We start from the raw sequence: 21,431 nt of genomic DNA, 5'->3' as shown, positions 1-21,431 counted from the left end.
TTAATTCAAGAGGGCCAGGGTTATTATTTTTTTTTTAATATGTCTGATTTCTTTGACTTCTAACTCTTTTGAAAACATATCTGCTCTCTGAATTCCAGTGGGAACAGATAATGGAGAGGACTTGGCTTACCAGCTACAGTCTGATTGGCTTATTTGTATCAGCACTTTGCAACATGAAGGGCAGCAACCTACCATAAATGAACATTCACCTTTCACTTTCCGTAGAGAAATGAACCCCTCCCACCAATGGGAACCATACCTGCTGATCCTCTCCCACGCTGTGCAGGCAACACATGAGGACTCCTGGTCCATGTTCTTGCAGTGTGTGGGCTGCTGGCTTGATTTGTGAACAATGCAGACACTCAGACTCTGTAGTGCTTCATGCTCATGTCCAAGAGAACTGTTTATTATGTTTACATAGAGCATGATCAATGTGGAAAACATTAGAAATATTGCATCAGTGGTTTGGTTTTTGGACAGCACTGGAAATGATGATGCAGCTGCTCACGTCATGTCTGTATTACGAGGTGTGCAATATGCCATGAGGAGCCAAAGCTTTGCGCTTTAGTTTGGGAGGTGCCCACCTCTGGCACACTCACTGCTTGCTCCTCTAGTGCCACAGTTATGCGCTTAGCTGTCTGCTTTTCCTCCATTTCACTTGGAACTTGTAATTTTGTTACAAAAGCACAGTTTTTGAAACCAATCCTGCTAATACACAAGACTGTTCCCCCTCCCTCTCTTCCCCCCTCCTCCCATCCCATCCCATCCCAACTCATCCCATCCCCCATGCTCCCACCAACACATACCTCCTTCCCCTCCCTCTCACCCCGGTCACACAGCAAATATCCTGATGCTGCAGTTCCAAGCCATGTGTCCGCCCCAGCCTATGCAATCCAATGGTCTCTGACCAAGTCCCTTTGTTCAAATGTTAATACAAAACACACAATAGGAAGAAAACAAAACAAAAGGAGCCAGACACAAGAGGGAGACACACTGCTGGGCTCCAGCCCTGGCCTCTGAGCCCTTCAACTAAGCTCCACTACAGCTAGGCTCTTGGGGTATCTCCTTTCACACTCAAGGCTGCAGGTCCCAAAGTTTCCAAGGTGCATAGGAAAAGGAAGAAAGGAAGTAAACTACAAGACCTGTTTCTGTTTTAGGTTCCCCCCATCCCTTTCCCTCAACCCAATGGCTGCTGGAAGATATTCTTGACTCCGACAGGTCTTTTCCCGTCTTCCAGTGAGACCCTGCCTGGGGACCAGGTTCACTGTAAGTCACTGGTTCCTCTCTGGAACGTGGGCGATGGGTTTGGCAGTGAGGGGAGGGAGCGGAGCACGTTGTGGGGGGACAACAGGCTTTTGTCTCACAGCAAGTTGGGGGGGGGAGATGTCAGGGAAGGTGAGAGAAAAGAGCCAAAGGAAGCCGGTTAAGCTGGCCCTCTTCTTGATGTTTGCACTCAAGAATTCTCCTTTGGGCAGCTTCAGTGTGCCAGTGCCGGCCTGTTCTCCAGTCACCTCTCGCAGCCCTGCTGAGAGAAAGCACGTGGTGGGGTGCTTCCTGCTGCTTCATCCTCTGGCTGGCTGCCCTCGTGCCCGCCGGAGATCTCCGAGTCGCAGTCGAGCGCCTCATAGATGGTAGGCAGCGTGGTTTGCTGGCTGAGGCGCTTGCGCAGGCCCACAAGCAATGGCTGTGGCATGGAGGAGACATCCACGTTGTTGCCAAGGTCAACCCAGGCCAGACAAGGGAACTTGTTCATGTCCTTCATGGTGTCAGTCAGCTCCTTCATGGTCGCCCTCGTCAGTCGGTTGCCATTGAGGGAAAGATGAGTGAGCTTGGGTAGTGCCCAGAGGAAGGGCAGCAGCAGGCGCACCATATCATCATTCAGCTCAGTGAAGCTCAGGTCCACAGAGGTGAGGTGGTCCCCATTGTTCTGCAGGTAGTAGGCCATGCGGTGGACATCCCGCATGGTCAGGGGGATCCCTGACAAATCCATGGAGTCCTGGCTCACCTTCTTCTGCAGGCTGGTCTTCAAGCTAATGATGGAAAGGGGTAGAGAGAGAGATCATTAAGGGGACCCCTCTCATCCATCTCTCACCCAAGACCACTTGGGTTAGGGGAGAACTCATGAAGAACATGGGCTAGAACGTTAAGCAAAGGGTTAATGAAGCTTGTTTGGGAAACAAGGACAAGGTCTGCACTATGCCTCTAGGCTTTTATGCTCAGCACTTTGCCAGAACTGGCTAAACATAGGATGCTAGAGTGTCTTCCACTAGCACATTTCAAAGGGTTTGTCTGTATGTGCGTGTACAGATGCTCACGCACGGAAAGCAAAACAACCAAGACAAGCAAACTTTCCAAGTGTACTGTATGGGGGCTGTTTGTGTGCTGCCTGTCTAGGTGAATGCCAAGATCTGTTGCAAACAGACTGTGCTGCAGGGGAGAGCAGGGTTAAAAGGCTGAAAAACAGATATTTTATCAGTAAAACAATCTATAAGCAAACTGGGCTCCATGAGTGGATTTACTGCATGTCCCTTTAAAAGCCCTCCCAAGCAGCAATTAGTCAGTAAGCAGCACCAGTTGCTGCCTATTTGGGTCTCTGTGGTCAGCCGATCATCTGGGATCTGCTGCAGCTGTGAGGAGGTGTGGAGGGCATAAGGGTGCTAAAAGAAATCTAAAGAGGTGGTTTCAGCCATTTCTTTTGTTGTCTGCCTGGCAAGTGGAGTGAGGAGAAGGAGGTATGCAAGCTGTACAGCAGGCAAAGCTGTGCTGTGGGGTGTGCAAAGGGAATGGGATGTGGGGTTTTATAATGGACTGTGTCTCTGTGAGAGTGCTGTGTAAAGTGGAAGCTGGGGGGCTGTAGGAGCTGGTGGGGATATGTTGCAAGATTGAGTAGGAATGTGTGCTGGGGTGACACAAGAGAACCTAATCCTTTAGCGTAAATTATGCTAGTCTTGCTGTTCCTTCAGACACACCTAGCTTTAAGGATATGGGAGCCCTTGTAGGACCACTACTAGTGTCATTAATTGTGTGCTTAGTGAGTCTGTAAGTGCCTTGCTGAGTTTGGGAGAAGCAGGGTGGGTTAAGAATTAACCACCAATTTGAAGGTCCCCACTCTTCCTATCTGGCTCTCTGTAGTGTCCTGCGTACCTGTGGCACAGCCAGTCCCTGAGAGCAATGTGTACATGGGGATATGCAGTTTCCTCGGAGGAGGCTACAGCACCGCAGGAGCTCCCATGGCAGGTGAGAATGTCCCCACAAGCCTTAGTGTTGCCAGGCCCTTCTGTAGTTGTGGAGAGGATGTGATGCTGCCTGTATAGCTTTCCTTTGCGTATGCAGTTCATGGCATCCTGGAAATTTCAGGTCTTAATAATCCCCTATATGCATGTGATAACACAAGTGAATAAATGTGCATCAGTGCAGGCAACAGCCCTTCATGGACACATTCAACACTGGCAAACCTGCAGCTGTGCTTCCTTGTAGGAGCGTGAGGTGGAAAGACTTCATGGCCAGTCAGTTCTCAAGCCCACAAATTCCTGCTTAGGGTTTAGCAGCACTTTGTTCAGGCTGCTTCTGTGTGTCTTTGTGCTCCCCATGGGAATTCACTGTGCAAGGCTGAGGCTGTGTCTGCAAGCATGCATTTGAGCTAATGAGCTCTCATGCTAGAGAGGTAATAACAGGATGGAATAACTCATATTCAGACCTAAGGGTTTAAAAGAGCCTTATATATTACTTACTAGATGTCTACACTTTAGATGACCCAGACTGCTCCTCAGTGGATCATGGAAGAGTCAAGGGGGGCAGTGCTTGTCTGTGCTGTCAAACAGCAGAGACTGATGTACTGGTGAGTTATAATTGGTTAGAAAGCACACAAATGAGTCCTCCAAAGGGCCTTCACCTGAAGATGGTAGTCGATGTCCCTCCAATATCAGGGACCCAGAGATAGCATTGTGGAGAACTACTCAACCACGCTGCTTGTAGCAGCGATGTAGTTCTCTTAGCTGCTGCAATAGGAGTAGGAGTTGTGAACTGTGCATGCTGCAGTCTGGGTGGCACTGGGCTGGCCTCCCTTTTCCTGCCAATCCAAGGGATGCTTGATATTAGCCTGGACTGCCTGGGGGCTGTTTTTCTTAAGCTCTCCTAGAAAAACTGTATGTGGGGTTTTTTGTAGAGTTTGTCACCAGTCACTGGCAGTGGTGTAGCACAATCTACTAGAAAAGGAAGTTCAACTTGTATAAAACCTATTAGGGACTGGCCTCAAAGCTGGAAGAGTCTCAGGTCTCCCCTGGCACAATGTTATCCCTTTAGCTGTGCTAGATGTTTTATCTGAGTGTTTGATATGGAGTACTTGTTGTTCTAGGAAAGCCAAGCATCAAATTCACAGTGGAGGTGTGCGTTCATATGGGGCAGATGAAGCAGGGAGAAATCAATCTTGACTGTAAACCTGACTGCATAGGGGAAATAGGCCCCTAAATCCAGTAGGGCCTGGTACAAGAGATGAGACTAAAGCCTTCTCTTGCCTCTATTGGTTTAGAGTAAGACCTTGTTGGGGATATGGGGGAATATGGGGTAAGCATAGAAGCAAACCTGTAATTACTTCAGTGCCTGATTTGTGCAAACACAGCCTGTGGCTCCTAGAAATTCTCTTCCCTGACCTTCCTATTGTAAAGCTACAAGGAACAAGCCTTAGTGTTCCCAGTTTGGTATGGGGATGGGGACCACTGGAGGGCACGTCTGAGCCGGCACCGCTCCCTCTGCCGGGCCTCGGCATTCAGGTGCACGTTTTCCTGCTGCATCTGCAACAGCAGCTTTCTTAACAGGGTGCAAGTCTGAATGGCTCTTGGGGTCCTCTTTTGAGTGACTTGGCTCTGAGAGCAAGCAGTGATAAGTGAGGGGGAACATCAGAAGGACAAAGGCAGTGTGCTTGTCTGTCTCTGCCCATTAAGCCTCCCCTCCTGTTGACTGCTATGCAGGGACTGCAGTAATAAGTCATGGGTCGTGCTCTGACCAGAGCTGGTACCTTCTGTTGCTCTCCCCAGCAACAAGGCAATACCCCAAGGAGGCTTTAATCAAGCAGACAAATTATCTTCCCGTAATTGATTGTCCAGACTGGACTGCTCCTGGCTGAATGTGCTTAAACCCTCCTGCCCTGTGCCAGAGCATTCCCTCCCTCCTTCACTGGCTTGTTTTTCTTTCCTTTCCCGTGTTTTTGCTGCTTCCTTTTGTCCTCATTGCTGTACCTGCCAGGGTGAGTCTGAGCTCTGTCTCAGTGCTGTGGGCCGCTCCTGTGTTTAAATTGTTCTCTTGACTATAAAAATGCATCTTGTAGAGCTGTGTCTGTAGAAGCCTCACCCTATGGTAGACATAGCCCCTAATGCTGCAGCCAGGCCCCCGGCTCTCTGGTAAGTTCTGAAGCGTGAGACCTGATGCTCCATGTGCGCTTTGAACCCTGGCAGCTCTCATCCTCACCTCCTTGGTGTTCCTGTGCAGCTGAATACCATCGCTGGGGCAGGGCACTGAATAGTTGGCCACTTATTCTCCTCTATTGCTTTAGAAGTAAATATATCTGCTATCAGAAAAGGGATGGGGAGACATGGATGGGTGCTTTACTCTAAATTATCTGACACTGGGGCTCTGCTAAGCTCTGTTTTTCTTGGGACAGGGAGAGCACGATACACAGGACCCCAGGCTCCCAGACACTTGTGTGGCAGCTGAGAAAATGCCAGGTTTATTTCCAGGGAAGTGGGTCATCTATTATCCCCTAATTTCTGCAAGTAAAATAGGCTTAACGATTGCTTCAGCTGCAGCAGCTTTTTTTTTTCTTTATGTGGGACAAAACAGCTACTTAGCAGCATGGCTCTTGATGCACATGGGACTTGTGGGCAGAGGACTGCAAAGCACTGGAGGCTGGATTAACCTAATGCTACTGCAACTGGTGCTGTGTGCAGATTTATAATTGCAGGGATTTGCATCTAACAAGGATCTGGACCCTGGATGCAGAGAAGCAGTCTGTGTTTGTATTATTTGCAGCAAGCTTAAAGAGGAAACAAACCCCCACTTCTTCAGATGTGGGGGAAAAAGCTGCAAATAAGAAATTCTGTGAAACTTTGAGCATGAAGCAAGGGAAATCAACAGCCTGTTCCCTACTGCTTGCCTGGAGCTAGATGCAGCATCCAGTGAGGGACAGTGCCTGCCTGCCCTCCTGTTTATAAGAGATCAGCATCCTGCTTGCAACTTTTGTCCAGCTCTGCTGAGGGATGAGAGCTCTTCTAGGTATTTCTCCTTGTTTCCCCTCACATGAAGCAAATTTTTCCTTGCATTGTGCCCAGCTCCCTCCTTGAGGTCTGGCCTTTCTCCCACTGACCTGCAGGCAGCCTTCCTTCCAGCCTCACTGCCCGTTATCCCTTCCCTAGGTGCCAGCTCTACTCTTTAGTGGGCATTAGCCAGCACTCTATCTCTCAATCAGAAATGTGGGCTGGGAAAAGGATGAAACCATCTTGTGCCTCCTTTGGCTTTTTTCTGCGATAAAAGACTTCTCCCAACATAAGGCTCAGTTGCTGTTCAGTCACTGGGATCTCAGCTAACGTAAGCAAATCCAGAGCTGTCTTGAGATGAAACAATTAGGAGACCTGAAATTGATTGCTAGTTGTTTTGTCTCCAGGACCTGTCCCAAGGGACCTAACCCTTAGGCTCTCTTCCAGGTCCTTCTTTGAGTGCACAAAGCTGAGGGCTCAGCACATATTTTAATTAGCACTGGATCCCTTCAGTTTCTTGCTCATCAGCTAAATCCTTTGGTGGCCGCATGGAAGGGGTGTAGTGGCTCCTGGCTGTTGCTCTGGTGGGACTTGGGCAGCCACAGCAGTGCTTGGCCTCTTGTTTGCTTTGTGGGGTTTGGAGGAGATTGTTCAGCCCAAGAATGTTCAGGTTCCTGGAGTCCCAGCTTCTTTTCCTGTCTCCATGCTATGGAGAGAGGCTGGGAGGAGACTGTCAGAGTCAGATAGGATTCTGGTAATGAGGGATGCCCTCTGCTCCTTGCCTGTCTCTCTGGGGAATTACCAGCTTTCTCACCTTCCTCCTCTTAGTTTTACATTTAATTTGCCTCCAAATGTAAAATTTTCCTGATGCCAGAGACTGCATCACTGTGCATCCCCTCCTTCATTAACAGGTACTGCTAGTAGGGGCTAATTAACCATGAGTCGGGTATCTCTTGGCTGCTTTTCCTTGCATAGAACCTAGTGACAGGCATGTCTGGATGGCTTCTCTGCTTTGAGCAGTGATTTAGGGGATGGACCCTGGGCTTTTTAATCACCTATTTAGCATAACCTGCTTGCTTTGCTTCCCTGTGGCACAGCGTTCTGCTGTGCAGGGCTGCATCTAGCGAGACATCAAAAAGGAAAGAGAAGCCTTAAAAGCACTAACCTAGACTAACCCAGCCTGAGCTGTTCTGAGGCTGGGACCAGCAGCTCTGTGAAGATGGAGGTGGTGTACAAACAGGCCACTTTCTTGAGAAGTCCCTTAGTCACATCTCTGTCCCTGTACCCAAGCTCTTTTGATCAACTGTGGGAGATCCCTCACTTTGGAGAGAAGGGAGTGCAAAAGTGGCCTTTCTGCTCCTGTCCTCCCTCTGCAGCTGGGGTGGGACACGGATATCTGTAGGTGTTGATGCAGCTGAGCACCTCTCCTCCTGGCTCTGCAGTCATCTTCGCTCTGTCCTTGAAGGTGTGTTCAAGAGACCTGTGAACCCTTGGCCTTCCTACTGCTGCTATTTGATCCAAGACCTCTGGTTGTTTCCCTTCATTATTTAGGTCTATCCTAGCAAAGCTAGGAATAATGCTATCTCCTCACTGCAAATGTCATGTATCAGCCAATGTCCTTGTTAGACTTTCAACTAAGAGTCATCAAGGAACAAGGTCTCTGCTGATTCTTTTTGAACTATCATCTGCCACCCAGCCTCCATTATTTCACTCATTGTCTGCCTCTCTGTCAAAGTGTTCTGCTTCTCCTGCCTGCCAGTCTTGGGTGTTTTCTTCTGATCTGTGACAGGGCAGTGTCAAGGTGCTGGATGACCCTCTCTACCATCTCCAACAGCCTTTGCAAATGCCTCAATGCTGCCAGGAACCCTGATCACAGGTAGTGTTTGGGACTCTGCATTCTAAGATGGGAGGGGACAGTTCTGGCCTCTCTCCACAACATATTCACCAGCTCATGTGTGTCCAGCTGACATCTCTGTGAGCAGCAGCTTCTTGAAAACATTGTGTTGGGGCAGTTCCTGTACTCCCATATGACTATTACCATGTGGCTTTAGTTAACTGACTGATATTCACTAACTTGGCTTCCTATCTCTAAAGCAGGAATGATGGTGTCTATTTTCCCTGTTGCATAAGGGTGATGTGAAGCTGTAGTTAATATTCACCTCATGCCATGTGAAGGCTAGGATCTAATCTGCCAGAGCTGTCATCCGCAGCCCTGAGTGATGTTTTCAAGGAAAAAAAAAAGATCCAAAGCCCTTTAAAGCTGTTTCCTTGCAGTCTTCTAGACACAAGTGCTTTTATTGCATTTTAAAAGTGCATCTAATACCGCAGTGTCTGAACAATGCACATCAATAACTGAGAAATGGAGCCAGGAGCCCAGAAGGGATGCTCTGTGCTCCCCCCAGCTTTGGCTTAGCTAAGATTAAATTCACTCAGATGAGCAAAGTCAAAATCTGGTGAGGTTTGTGGAAAGGAAAGCCCAGATACATGCAGTTTGGAAGTTATTAACTCCCTACACACAACTGCCTTTGCGCTTCTGGAACCAGTAACCGTGTGAAAAATCTGGATTTTTATTTTCTGTGCCAGGGACACCCTGATTGTAAAAATCATTCTCTGTTTACTGCCTGCATGTTTTTTTTAGATCTAGGTTTGATCCTTTCAAGAAAGGAAGTATTTACATTGAAGTAGCCAGCTCTGGGGATGGTGCAAGTGCAAGATACATAAGGTTCCCTGACATGGCTTTGCCAAGACAGCTCAGTTAAAATCCACAGCTTCTCACTTGCAGTGCTGCTCTCCAGATGAAGGCTGTCTTCACCTGGTACCCTTTTCCCTCTCCACTCTGAATTGCAGTCCAGTGTGTCTGTCCAGTCTGTGTAATACACTCTCTGAGTCCAGCCCAGTGCTGGGGGCAAATGGTGGCACTTGCACTAGCACATGCAGTTTTCCTTAATTCACCATTGCAGGAGGCCTCAAGATTTGTGAAAACAACAGTAATGTCCAAAAAATCTGCACCTATGAAAATTTCACAGAAGCAGTATTGATAGCCTAAAAAGCCAATGTCTGCATAGAGAAGCATTTCTTAATCCAGTATTTTTTGCACTATAAATGTCTATTTAATGAGAAAGCAAAGCTGGATTTATACAACACTCTAGGGTTTATTCTTCTCATTAAGTGTGAGTGATCTGTGCGAGTGTAGAATAAGGCTAAAACTGAATTCCTATTAGGATATAAGAGACACAAAATTGTGGAGTGAAGTAATGCTGGTCCCTGCTGTGGAAATGTTATCCTTCAGCTTATGTGTTTTTAATTGTAAATCCCCCAAGAGCTCACTGTCCCTGTTTGGTTAGGCAGCCCGAGCAGGATCAGCTGCAAGTGGGGTGCAGGCTGTTGCCTGCAAGCTGCAGACCTGAGATTTTGCAGGGAAGGAGAATTGAAGCCCTTGCTTTCAGTGTAGCAAACTTGACCGAGTATCACCTGGGCAGCTGAAACAGTCTCTTTGGGTGACTGCACAGCTGGGACACTGCTAACCCTTCATTGTACAAGGCAGACAGCCTCTGTCAGGGACCCACAGGCAGGGATGCAAAGGGCAAGCTGCCTCCCAGCATCACCTTTGACGGTTTAATCAAGCAGAGGAACCAGATGCAGCCTGGGCTGGATCCTTCCTACTCGCTTCAGCTGCTGGTGCATCGGGTCCACAGTGCTGCAATGAGCCTTCTCCTTCCACGTTTCTGTGTGGACGCCGCTTCTGGCCTTCGTATCAAAAAGAAATGGATCTTATTCGTTCTGCTTTATCAGTTCATGGGTGGCTCAGGTTTGTACTTGCTGGATGTTTTGGGTCCCACTGAGAATAAAAGGGGATGTAACTCCAGTTTGTTTCTGACTCACCAGTTTGCTATTTGATGATAGGGAGGAACATCTGATGTGATTCGGCTCCAATATTGCAGGTCCTTTCCATCTCCCATACCACATCTCCATAACAGCCCAAACGTAATTAAAACCTGGCAGATGCTCTAAGCTCTCTGTATGGCTGGGCTTGTTAATTATCTCCTGGACCCATTTGACATGCTGCCAGAAAGTGGAAATCGCATTTCAGAAGAGAACAAGGGGGTCCTGCATCAGCTCTGTCAAAGCCAGAAGCCAAATCCCAGGAGACCACAAAAGCAAGAGGAGAATTCAGTTCCTGAATGTGATCTCCACACACTGATTCCTCCTTGCTGACCCAAATCCCCACTAGATTTTAGAAATGCCTTCTAAGCATTGCTGCTACATCTATGCTTTTTACAGGACCTTGATGGCAGGAAGGGTACAAGCCCAGAACATAGGCTCAGTGACAGAGATTATAGTAATACACTCCTACTAGTAGAAAGAGGGAAGTAGAGCATCCAGATCAGGTAAAAACAGCCTGGCTGGACAAAATTAAGCCCTGGTATTTCCAAATGAAGCAGCTATTTCTTGCCTTCCTGCTACTGGCAACATCCATTTTCTTACAGCAGCCTCAGATGCCAACTCCACAGGTGTCTTTTGCTGCAAACCAGTTCCTCTCCAGCCTTGAAAGAGCAAGCTCTGCTGTTTAATGTTTAATCAAAATTATTTTTGCCTTATGTAACACCTTGCAGCTGGACCTGGCTGCCAGGCAGGGCTGCCCATTCTAGACCTGTATTTCCCTCCATTGCACGTTGCGCTCTCCCTGCTTGTGCTCACAGATATTCTGTACCTGGCCAATACTTTGGGCCTGAGCCCTCTGAGTGGGGTTTGGGCTCATGGAGCCCAGAGCTCTTGCTCTGGCCACAGACATTCCTATGTTGTTAGTAAGGGGTGAGTTTGCAGCAGGCAGTTCTCTGCTCTCCCCAGGCTGTGCCATCAGAGGCAACACCTCCAATTTGACCTTCCAGTCTGGAGTTCAACTGGGGAAGAGGTTTGTTCTGCTTGCAAACAGGAGTGTGGAAGCAGAGGGCTGAGTTAGGTAGCGTCAGGGAGGGATTTTTCATTTGGAAAACCAGAATGAAGCTGGATTTTGGCACAAGGGATCTTGGAGAGGAATGGAGACAGCCATCCTCTATAGAGCTCTCCCTGTCTCCAGCACTCCTTATCTTTACGCCTCCCTATCTTAGGAGGGGATGAGGATGAGGTCAGACCTGCTCTCTACATCCTGCATCCCCAGCGCTCTGCAGGGTCCCGTAGGGAAATTGTCTTCTGAGTGGGTCTGGAAAAGGATTTGCTCAGCTCTGATCCCTCAGTCTTGTTTTGTGGTTCCCAATTGCAAACCTGCACAGTCCTGCCCCATGGGTGTCGCAGTGAGTGCATTGAAACTCACAGAGCACTCAGATTTGGTGGCAAAGTGGGACTACAGGTATGAGAGGCAGATGGCCTGGAAATCGTGGTATTAGGGATTTATTCCTTCAGATGCACTAGGGATCTGGCTCTGAGTCAGAATGAAAGGTACGATGGAAATGCCAATTCTCCTGGGGGACTTTAAGCTGCTGGCACATGCATCAAAGACTCTGGAAGTCTTGGGAAAGCCCAAGGCCATTTTGAGAGTGCTGCTGATTTCGCATTTATTTTTACCCAATCCTGCATTTATTCTTGTGAAGCTGACATGAGCTCTTTCTTAGACACTTCTATGTCTTCAGCAGTGATCTGCGTCACAGGAACAGGCTTTGCTCAAGAAAAATGAGGAGAGAAGGGGTGGATTTAAAAGAAGCAGGGATTGCTCTTTATCTGGTTAGAAAAGCCAGCAAGTGTCAAGGAGAGAACAAGTGTGGGTGTCTGAATATGTTTGTAGTAGTGGAAAGCATCTGCCATCTGGTTGCTGTCAGTGGCCAATGTGCTTTGAGTTGGGTTCCCTGTGTGCGAGGCTCTGCACCTTCTCAGGTCCCTCTCCTGGTCCTGGCAGAGAAGTGGGAGGGAAGTACGGACAGTCACCTCTCTGCCAGCCACCCCAAAGTGGTTCCTAATGAATTAGGTGATCAGCTTGTGGTAGTGCCTTGTAATGGGAGACCTTCCCCACAGGCAAGAAAGTTTTACTGGGATAAACAAGGACAAAGTGGGATGCGGAGCTGGGGGCCGGCTCAGCTCGGCACACGGGTGTGTGTGTCTGCAAGGCTGCCAGCTTTGGCTCTGCTCCTGGGGACAAACACCCTGCAAGAAGGGTTGTCTATGCTGTGTGATCATTGGGATTGATGTCAATGCACTTGGGAGAGGCTGAGGAACTGTAAGACTACCTAAAGAGGAGTAAATAGCAAAGCAGATCAGGGAGAGGGGTGTTGACACTGACCCTGCACTGTTTGGCTGAGGTTTTCTAAGAGAAGCTCCCATGCAGGTTTTTGGCCCAGCCTTTTCCCTGAGAAGGGCAGTAGGAGCAGACTGGGACAGTGCTTGGCTGCAGCACAGTTTCTCACGGCAGATCCCCCTCTGTGCCCATCCACACTGTCCCCAACAGGCCGCTTACCACATTTGGGACTTCCTGCGGGGCATGCCGTGCCGGTGCCATTTTGAGTGGGGGGTTAGGTGATAAATCAGCTGCCTGCAGATCCTGTCCGAGGATTTCCAGGGGTCGTATTCCTGAAAGCAAAGGGACAGCTTAACCTTTCTGTGCATCACAGCAGAACAGGAAGCAAAGGGGAAAGACAGAGAAAGGTGGGAAAGGATGAGAGGTGGTAGTGGAGCAGGGGAATGTATATAGAGGAGGAGATGAAGAGGACAAGAAGATGAAAGAGGAATGGTGAAAAGGCCTGAGGTGCCTCTGTGCCACATGCCATCTTGTCCTGGGCTGGAGGAGGAGCAGTAAGCAGGAGCACCCCTGCCCAGCCAGCATGTTCCTACCCACACCCAGGCTACAGTTTCACACCCTACCAGGAGCAAGTGGAGCTCAGAAGAGGGGGTAATTTTCTAGAGCTGTGGCAGGGGACCCTGCTCTAGGCCAGGCAATGCCCAGGAAGGCAGGAGTGGCTGATAATACAAGAAGGGCTTTATGCAAGGAACTCCTATGCCATTTCCTTCAGAGATCTCTGTTTTCAAAAAAGCCCAGTGTAGGGACAGCATGGGTGTCTCGGCTCCTCACTGCTGTATCCTTAGCAGCACCTGTCCCCAGCCAGGCAGACAAGCCACTAATTCACTGTGTTATAGGACTATGCTAAATTTCTGAGTTACCTTGCTGCCATGCTTCTCAAACTGTAACTGCATACTGTCTTTGGGCTGACTATCTGTTCTCCTGATGTGAAAAGTTCAGCAGTCAGCACCCTTGCCCCATCTCTGAGGTGCTTCTTGCTGGGAGAGATGTGCCCTGGGACATCCCTGCTCCTCCTGCAGCAGCACTTGAACTCCGATTCCTCCTGCGCTCCAGCTGGGAGATGCCGGTACAGGGAACCAGAGAGTTCCCCATATTCCATCTCACTTCCTTGCAGCCCTTTCTGCTCCTGGAGGTCTGAGTTTGGGAGCTTCCCAATGCCAGCAGTTCCCCTCTAGCCCCAGCAGTAACTCCTCAGGAAAAGAATGCACCAAGGTGGGTGCTGCTTTCCTGGGCTTATTTTTGCACACATTTTCTATCTCTGTGACTTCGAACAGCACCTTTCTTCCCCTGGTGAAGCAGAATGGCAAATGGCAGCTGCTGAACGCTGGAATGGCTGCTCTCTCTATCATATTTTTCAAATGCTGATAGATACTTGCATTCCCATTCCCCAGCCTTCCAGCTGTGATGCAACATATGCATTTAGGGATTTGATAGGTAAACACATAGTAAAGCTGCTGGGGAATATGCTAATTTATTCTTTATTGCATGCACTCAAAGTGCTGCACTGTGGGCCAACAGCTGCACTGTGACTTTCCTAAGCAGTGACTGAATCAGCTGAACTCCCCAGGGATGCGCTGCCAGCGTGTGGTCGTTCTGCTGTGCCCAGTGGAGAGGGATCCCAGCCTCAGTGCTCAGCTGAGCGCCCCTGATCCCTGCCACAGCTCCCCTAGGAATCCCACAGACACTGGTTTGTGCGCTTGGGTTAGGTGCCTTGTTCTCTACTACTACTGTGCTGGCAAGGCTGCAACTGGCACCCTGCTGTCACCTATGACAGCAAACCTTTCCAAGTGGGTGCACGTGCACACCAGGTTGCAGCACAGCAGCTGGCACAATGCTCTGCAAGCATTTGTTGGCTCACAACTGAGAACTACCCTTCTGTTTCTTCCCATGTCCTCACTGATCTAATTTCCACTGACAGACTGGGAATTGCGCTCAGCCTGCTTGCCTGTAATGCAGTTAACACCCGCCAGATGCTCAACCAGGGTCAGAGAGGGGATGTGCTCTGCCAATGTTAGTGCTGGGAAGGGTGTTGAGTCTCTCCAATCTCTTAATTAAACTCCTGCTGGCTTTGAGGGGTAGCTCAGGTGCTCAACTTGTTCTTTAGGAATGGGGAAAATCTTATCTATATAATGGTACACGTGTCAGTGCAGATAAGCATGTGCATCGGTAAGACATGAAAACAGAGGTGGGGTGTATATGCGCATATATGGAAATCGTAGTTTGTTATCTGCTAGGGACCTGGGTACTGGAGTAGGGTAATGTCCCCTCATGCTGCCTCCCCTGATGGGCACTGCACAGCACGAGGCTGGAGACGGTCTGGTAGAACAGCTGGAGATGAGGTCAACTGAAGTAATGGTAAGAGGTACTACTGCTGCAGCCCACCCTCTTCTTTTTTAGATGCTTATAATATTTGTGCAAAAATTACACTTGGAAAGAAGATTTTTCAGGCTGCACTGCATCCTAATGGTGATGGTTAAACTTTGGCTAAATGTAGTTTGGCTATTGAGACCTGACTGGTTAATTGTTATCGGAGAGCCTCGGGAGATGGCAGAACAAGGTTAGAAATGCCACTAATGTACACCAGGCATTCAGTGTATTCCCTAGGGTGCTGCTGTTTGCTTTGAGCTGTGTGTACTTAATATCTCTCTTTGAATAAAGAAATTCACTCTGTTGCTCTCCTCCTAAAGCAAATGTGACACTTGCCAAGCCTGATGAGTAAATGGGTGTATTGCAAATCCAAGTGTTTGTGGTGGCAAAGGGTAACAGAAGTAGATGCTGGTGTTGCAGTGGAACTGTGGTATTTGTGATGATCATCTGCACTCAGCCTTGCCTTTCTTTGTCTCTGCTCTCCTCTCTCTCTGAAGGAAAGTGCTGGAGCAGTGCAGGGATACTGTGCGTGTAACACATTTACTTCTTGAACCCCGAGTTGCAATATATTCCTACAGCCCCGTATCTGGAAGGTTATAGGGGATATGCAATGCTGGGTTAGGGTGGTTATATATGGCGAAGGGTCTGGGAAAAGAGAGATTCTTGTTCTCCTTCTGCAGAAGCACCAGCCTGGGCAGAAGTGCAAAGATCTCTGTTCCCCTCTGCAGCCCCATGAGCTAGCTGCTTTGAACCTCTAAGGCACACCAGTTAGTATGGCACCACCATCCTCCCAACATGTTATCTGGCCTGTACCCTGTCATCAAGTTTGCAAAAAGTAAATTCCTGATGTCTGTGTGCATAAGTGTCCCTTCCTTCAGTTGCATTCATGTTCTGAGGTAGGTTTAACTAATTTCTGCAGAAATATGCACAACAATCTGTATGGTAGGACATGCACTAGCTGGTTCTGAAGGACTGTAGAGCGCTGCATCAGCCACTCCATTAGGGCTCTATTTGCTTCAGTGCTATGTTGCAAAATGTCCATTGAGCTGAGAGAAGGGTTCACCTTTTTGGGACACTGCAAATCTCTAGCGAGGCTCATCAGCAAGTCATGGGAGATGGGATCCACCAAGTTGAGGAAAGTTGCATTTTTGTAGAGCACTTCATTGAGGAATGTTCCTTCCAGTCCCAGGTCCTACAAGAAAAACATAGTTAGATACATAGGCTCCTTTGGAGCTATAACCATGATGTGTTTTGAAACCAGAAATTTGCTCAATACAGGAAACTATCCAACAAAGGTCAAGCAGTTGCTTCTGACCCAGCATTACTGTGACGGGGGATGTGGACAGGCAAAGAGCCGAATGAGATGCAGTGTTAAGTTGAACCAGTCAGCCTAGGGACTGACTGCCTTGTTTCCACCTACCACAGGAAGGTGAGAGCGGTATCATTTCCAGGCTGGCTAGAGCCCAGAGAGAATTAGTTCCAGAAAAACTCAAGAGTTTTGTCAGCCTCTATGTGTGAATCTGCTGAGAGAGCTGAGCAAGAAGGCTGCCTCTAAACCTGTTTCTCCAATCTCAGCTTTTCTGGAAGAATCAAACCTTTCCCAGGTATTTAGATACTGCCATACACTGTGGTGGTGACTGGCTTAGCAAAAGTCCTGACCATCAGTATGAGTCTAGCTGTGCTTTGAAATTTTCAGTAAGTGCTAAACACTGGCAGTATTGTCTTTTAGGGTGTAATGGTAAATTTATAGATAGCTCTACTCAACAGTCATGGGGAATTCTCTTCCAGAGTGTAAGCTAGAGGAACATCTGTGGTCCATGCAACTTATCTGAATGGACCAGGATATGGGGCACCTTTGGACATGCTGGAAGAAACCTCAGCATCCTTGGAAAGCAGAAGCCTCCCCAGAGGCCAGATGGGTGATACTGCAAAGGACTAAGCTGTTTCTTGCTAAGAGAACAGCTAAGATCTAATATGACACAGTTATTACAACCAGGAGGTACCACAGAGCTGGGGGGCTGGGGTGGGGGGAAAGGGCATCTGGGAAAGAGATCTCATACTCCCATGAATACACTCTGAGGACAGAGAAAAATACCCCAGGAGTAGAAATGTAGAACAAAAAGGCTCCCTAATAGGGATAGTACTGGGTTTGATTCAGTTGACAAGGAGGGCTCAGCTGGGGGAGGAAACAAGTCCTATGTCCATTCTGTATGCTGCTGCCAGGAGAAATGAATAAGCAAATGGGTGCCCCATATGTTCATGCTGCTCCACTGAATGTGTGCTTCAGGCACCACCCAGTGAAAGATGCACTGAGAGCTAGCAGGAAAAAAAAAAGGAGAGAGAGAAAAAAAGCAGAAAGCACCAAAGAGACCCTGGCTACACACCTGGTGGAGAAGGGGAGAATAAATCAAATGCTTCACGGCCCTATCACTGTATACACAGATGATGCCCATAAGAAGCAACTAAGGAACCCAAGCAGTGGACCAGTCCTGAAGGACAGACAGCCCCAGCCACAGCTGGATGTGAGCCAGGCGTGTACCAAGGCATCGCGCCAATGTCTCCTTAACTATAAGGCTTCAGGGAAATGGAGCCTCCTACGCCAAGTGTAATAGGCACAGAAAGCTGCTGAGAGGATGGCATGGTTGGGCATGCAGCTCTGGATGGCAGAGCAGTAATTAAACTTCCCCAGCTATACCATTAGCATCAATCTGCATTCCCATTCTAAATCCTGCCTGCGAGGGTTTTATAAATAATATAGCTGTAAATATTCACTTCACATTGATAGTCCATACATTCTTAGCCCAGGGGCATTTTTTACTTCATCTTACTTGTTTCTTTTTCTCTCATTTCTTGGAAAATTTTGAACCACCTAAAGTTTGGCTGCAGACAGAAGAATATTTTAAGTCTTGCCAGTTCAGTTGGCTTAGTGCTGTTAGCTTAAAATGACACTTGGCCACTGTCTCAGCACAGGGAAATCAGATTGTACCAGACTTTCCACTGGTGTAAGTCTAATGTCTCCCTGGTTTCAGCTGGACAATGCCCACTTATACTAGCAGGAAAGCTGGGCTGTCTTTTGCAGGTGTGTATTTCTGAGACTGGTGAGACAATGTGCAATGGAGCTGCCCAAGTGTTCCTGTACAATGAGTGTACACCTGTGGTTGGCAGTTGTTCTCTGTGCAGTCTTCTGAAATGTTAAGATCTTGCATATCTGCTGCTGGCTAGCTTGCTTTACTTTATTACACCCTCTCAACATCCTAGGAGCAGTCCACAGACCTTTGAGGTCTGCAGACCACAGGTCAAAAACCACTGGCAGATACAACTACATCCTGAGGGGTAAATGTGCGAAGCTGGACAAGCTCTGTGTCTGTGCGGAGCAGCAGGACACACACATCAAGAGCCCGTGTCCTCTGACCTGGCTGGGCATGTCTGCTCATTTGGGAGCCCACAATTCCAGTCCCACCATTGCTCTGCCTTCTCTGGGGCATTTGCAGCCTCGCCTAAGGCACATTGATGAGGTATGGTGTTAAATATTCTCACTGTCCACTGGAGTGAACAAGATATCTCTCTTTTTGCAGCTAACAAACAGACCATCACCGGGGACACATTAATCCGTGACTCCTTTGAGCGTGTTACTGCTAAGGTAAGCCGGTTTGAGTAAGGAAGAACATGCTGGGGACCAAGCTAAGGGCTGAATTTAGTTGAGAAGGGAAATTTGTAAATGAGAAAAAAGGCTGATCATAACACTCTTTTGAAGCTGCCGTTAGACATGAGGACTGGTTCTGATTACATGACCCCAGCCCGGCTGACAGTTGTGCTTAGTCATTGGAGGGTGCGGTATGCAGTATGCATTAGTATTGTAGCCTTCTGTCTCTGAAATCTTTAAGCACCCAATAAACTGGATGCTTTGGGGTGATATTAGATGGATTCCCACCTTACTTGGTGGAGAAAGGCTGTGTTGTGACGGCAGGATGCATGCTCCACTGCTCTGTCATGAGCAGATGAACAGAGGGTCACTGTTTTAACATGGACAGGCAGAAATGGGGACCAGGAACAGAGCTGGAAAGGCAGTGGACAAAATATGAGTGTTCATGGTAATTCTCAGCACAGATGTGGGGAAATGTGTGTTTAACTGATTCTGAAAGGAGCTGGCAGGCTGTATTGAAAGGAGGGCTTAGAAATGGCCCTCCATTCCAGATGGCCCTGTGACTTAGCGTTCAAACCCTGGCTGTTCACAGATGGGCTTTCTGGAGACCTCCAAGGTCTGTGGGGGATTTCAGCATGTTAGTCTCAAGGAGAGGTGCTGAACACTATAGAAAATGACATTCTGTAGTTCTGGCCCCCAGCATACCCTACAAAAGTCTGTTCACGTTATGTCGCCATGTTCGTGAAGTGAGTGGTTGCTTCTATTTTATCACGAGCTTTTTGTAAGATTGCTTTTCCAAAATTGTCTTTGAAATCTTATCCAACCCTTGTCTGCTGTACTGGTGCACACATACAGGCTTTCTGCTGAGGATTTATCTGTCTACACACATGACAAGAGTGTTTGTGGTGCTGGTAACAATCCTCATATGAATGCTAAGGCAATGAACAGGAAAAGTAGAGATGTAATTTTAGGTTCTGTTAATTCTCACTCATGAGAGCGTAAGCTGCTGGTAGCCCAGGTCATTGACCACCACTGTTGGATGTGCTGTAAAACCCAGGATCTTCTGAGCACAGACAGCACCCTGCAGTTGGTAGTATGGCTGTACAAGCAGCCCAGAAAGCCATCCCTGTTCAACATACTCACACCCAAAGGTTACTTGCTGCTATGGCAAGAAACTCAATGTGTTCCCAAGATGATGTAGGTCATTATCTAATGAAGCAATGTGATAAGCTAAGAACTGATGGTGTTTTATGTCCAAATCAGAGGAAGGATTTGTCCCCTGTGCTACTGATTGTAGAGTTGCCTGCAGTTTAGGGGAGCTAAGTTTGCCTGGAAAGTGATGGTAGCACTGAGCGATGGACGAGATGGCTCTGTTCCAGCAGCAGGGCTCTGTCCTCAGCATCAGTTTGGCACCACGCTGTCTGCACACTGGCTTTTCTGTTCCTGATTGGTGGCAGACAGAGACAAGCTCCCACTGATACACTGACCCTTTTACCTCTTCTCTCAGCCTAGGCTGTTCCAGAGGTCTTGTCTGAAATCATTTAGGGTGCTCTCAAAAGGCAGAGCTTGGCCAGCCTGGCTGGGTGGGTATATTGAGATGTTGTGGCAGAGGGATGGCAGTGGCTTTTCTCTGGGTGGCATTAATCCTGAGCACACCCAGGGGCTGGCATGAAGGGGTGCGGACAACTGAGGCTGAAGACCCCTTCTGCGTGCAGCCCTGCTCCCGGCTCCGTCCTAGCCCCCAGCCAGCCCGGCCAGGTGCCCCTCGCCCGGACGGGGACACGGGGAGGTGACAGGGAGCCAGGGCGGGTGTCGCCTCCCGCAGCCGCTCCTGGCTGCCACTGCGGGGTCCGGGCGAGGCAGCTCCCGCACCGCCGGGGCACGGAGCAGCCGAAAGCAGCACAAAGAGCCCGCCCCGCCAAGGCGGGCTGCGGACCCACACCGCCGAGGAGGCGGCTGTAAACCCCGGCTCCCTGCCCCACATGCAGGCTGGGGGGCTGCAGCCCCCGGCCCCGCCCGCGCCGCGCACAGCCCTTTGTTGCCCGCGCTGCCCCGGAGGTGGCGGCCCCGGGGCCGGCTCGCCCGCAGCATTTACCTTCCTAAGCAGCCTGAGGATGTGCACGGCGTGCTCCCGCTTATGCTCTCGGATGGTGGCCTGGATCTCCCGCAGCCACCCCACCCGCCGCACGTAGGGCGCCGGCGAGGCTTTCCGCAGCACCCCGGGCAGCTTCTGCGGGTGGAGGAGCAGGGAGGAGAGGTGGAAGTCGCCCCGGCCGCTCTCCAGCTTGCCGGCACAGGGCTCCTCGGTGCTCTCCTCCTCCAGGCTGCTCTGCCGGCTCAGCCTGGACCCCATGGCCGCGCCGCCGCCGCGCTCCGGACCGGGCGAGCACCGGGCGCTGGGCCGTAGGAGGTGCCGAGGGAGGCGGAGGGTCTGGGCCGCCCCGCCCGGCCGGCTCCGCCCCGGCTCCCCGGGCTCCTCGGCTGCTGGTTCCCGGAGGAGCAACGCCCCAGGGGTATTTTATTTGCTCTGGTCCCTGCCCCAGCACCCGCCTCCCCAGCGACTGGGCAGCCCTCGCTGCCTCTTCTCCCGGAGGCGCCTCCTCCCCTCGGGTCTGTTCTGCCGGGAGATGCTTGGTGGAGAAGACAAAGAGAGAAGCGGATGCTGCCGGGACCGCTCCTTGCATCCAGGCGTTTTGCGGAGCTTTTTTTCCTGGGCAAACTCTTTCAACACTGTAAAAGGTTGTCAAGATTAACAGTGGTTCAAAAGACGCCATCTGGCAGGGACTGTTTCTGTGGGCTGTGTTTTCTATCAATCTGCTGTTGGACCCAGAGGAGGTGTTTTTATGAATCTAGAAAGTGGCAGAAATTTTGCCCACCACCCGTCGTC

At 49.4% G+C, this 21,431-nt stretch overlaps 1 protein-coding gene across 1 annotated transcript; it reads right to left on the bottom strand.

Moving 5' to 3' along the window:
* Window positions 1-842: 842 nt before the first annotated feature.
* On the bottom strand, window positions 843-20,897 carry LRRC75B (leucine rich repeat containing 75B; the record flags this gene model as incomplete). Its single annotated transcript, XM_082066329.1, has 4 exons — window positions 843-2,030; window positions 12,694-12,806; window positions 15,965-16,093; window positions 20,640-20,897. The coding sequence occupies 4 exons, from the start codon at window positions 20,895-20,897 to the stop codon at window positions 1,508-1,510; spliced, it is 1,023 nt and encodes a 340-aa protein (XP_081922455.1). The 3' UTR covers window positions 843-1,507.
* Window positions 20,898-21,431: the final 534 nt, after the last annotated feature.

This window comes from Streptopelia decaocto, assembly GCF_964273445.1.
Source record: "Streptopelia decaocto genome assembly, chromosome: 15".
Classification (NCBI taxonomy): domain Eukaryota; kingdom Metazoa; phylum Chordata; class Aves; order Columbiformes; family Columbidae; genus Streptopelia; species Streptopelia decaocto.
Note: the sequence above shows the minus strand (reverse complement) of the source record. Positions and strands in the feature narration are given on the sequence as shown.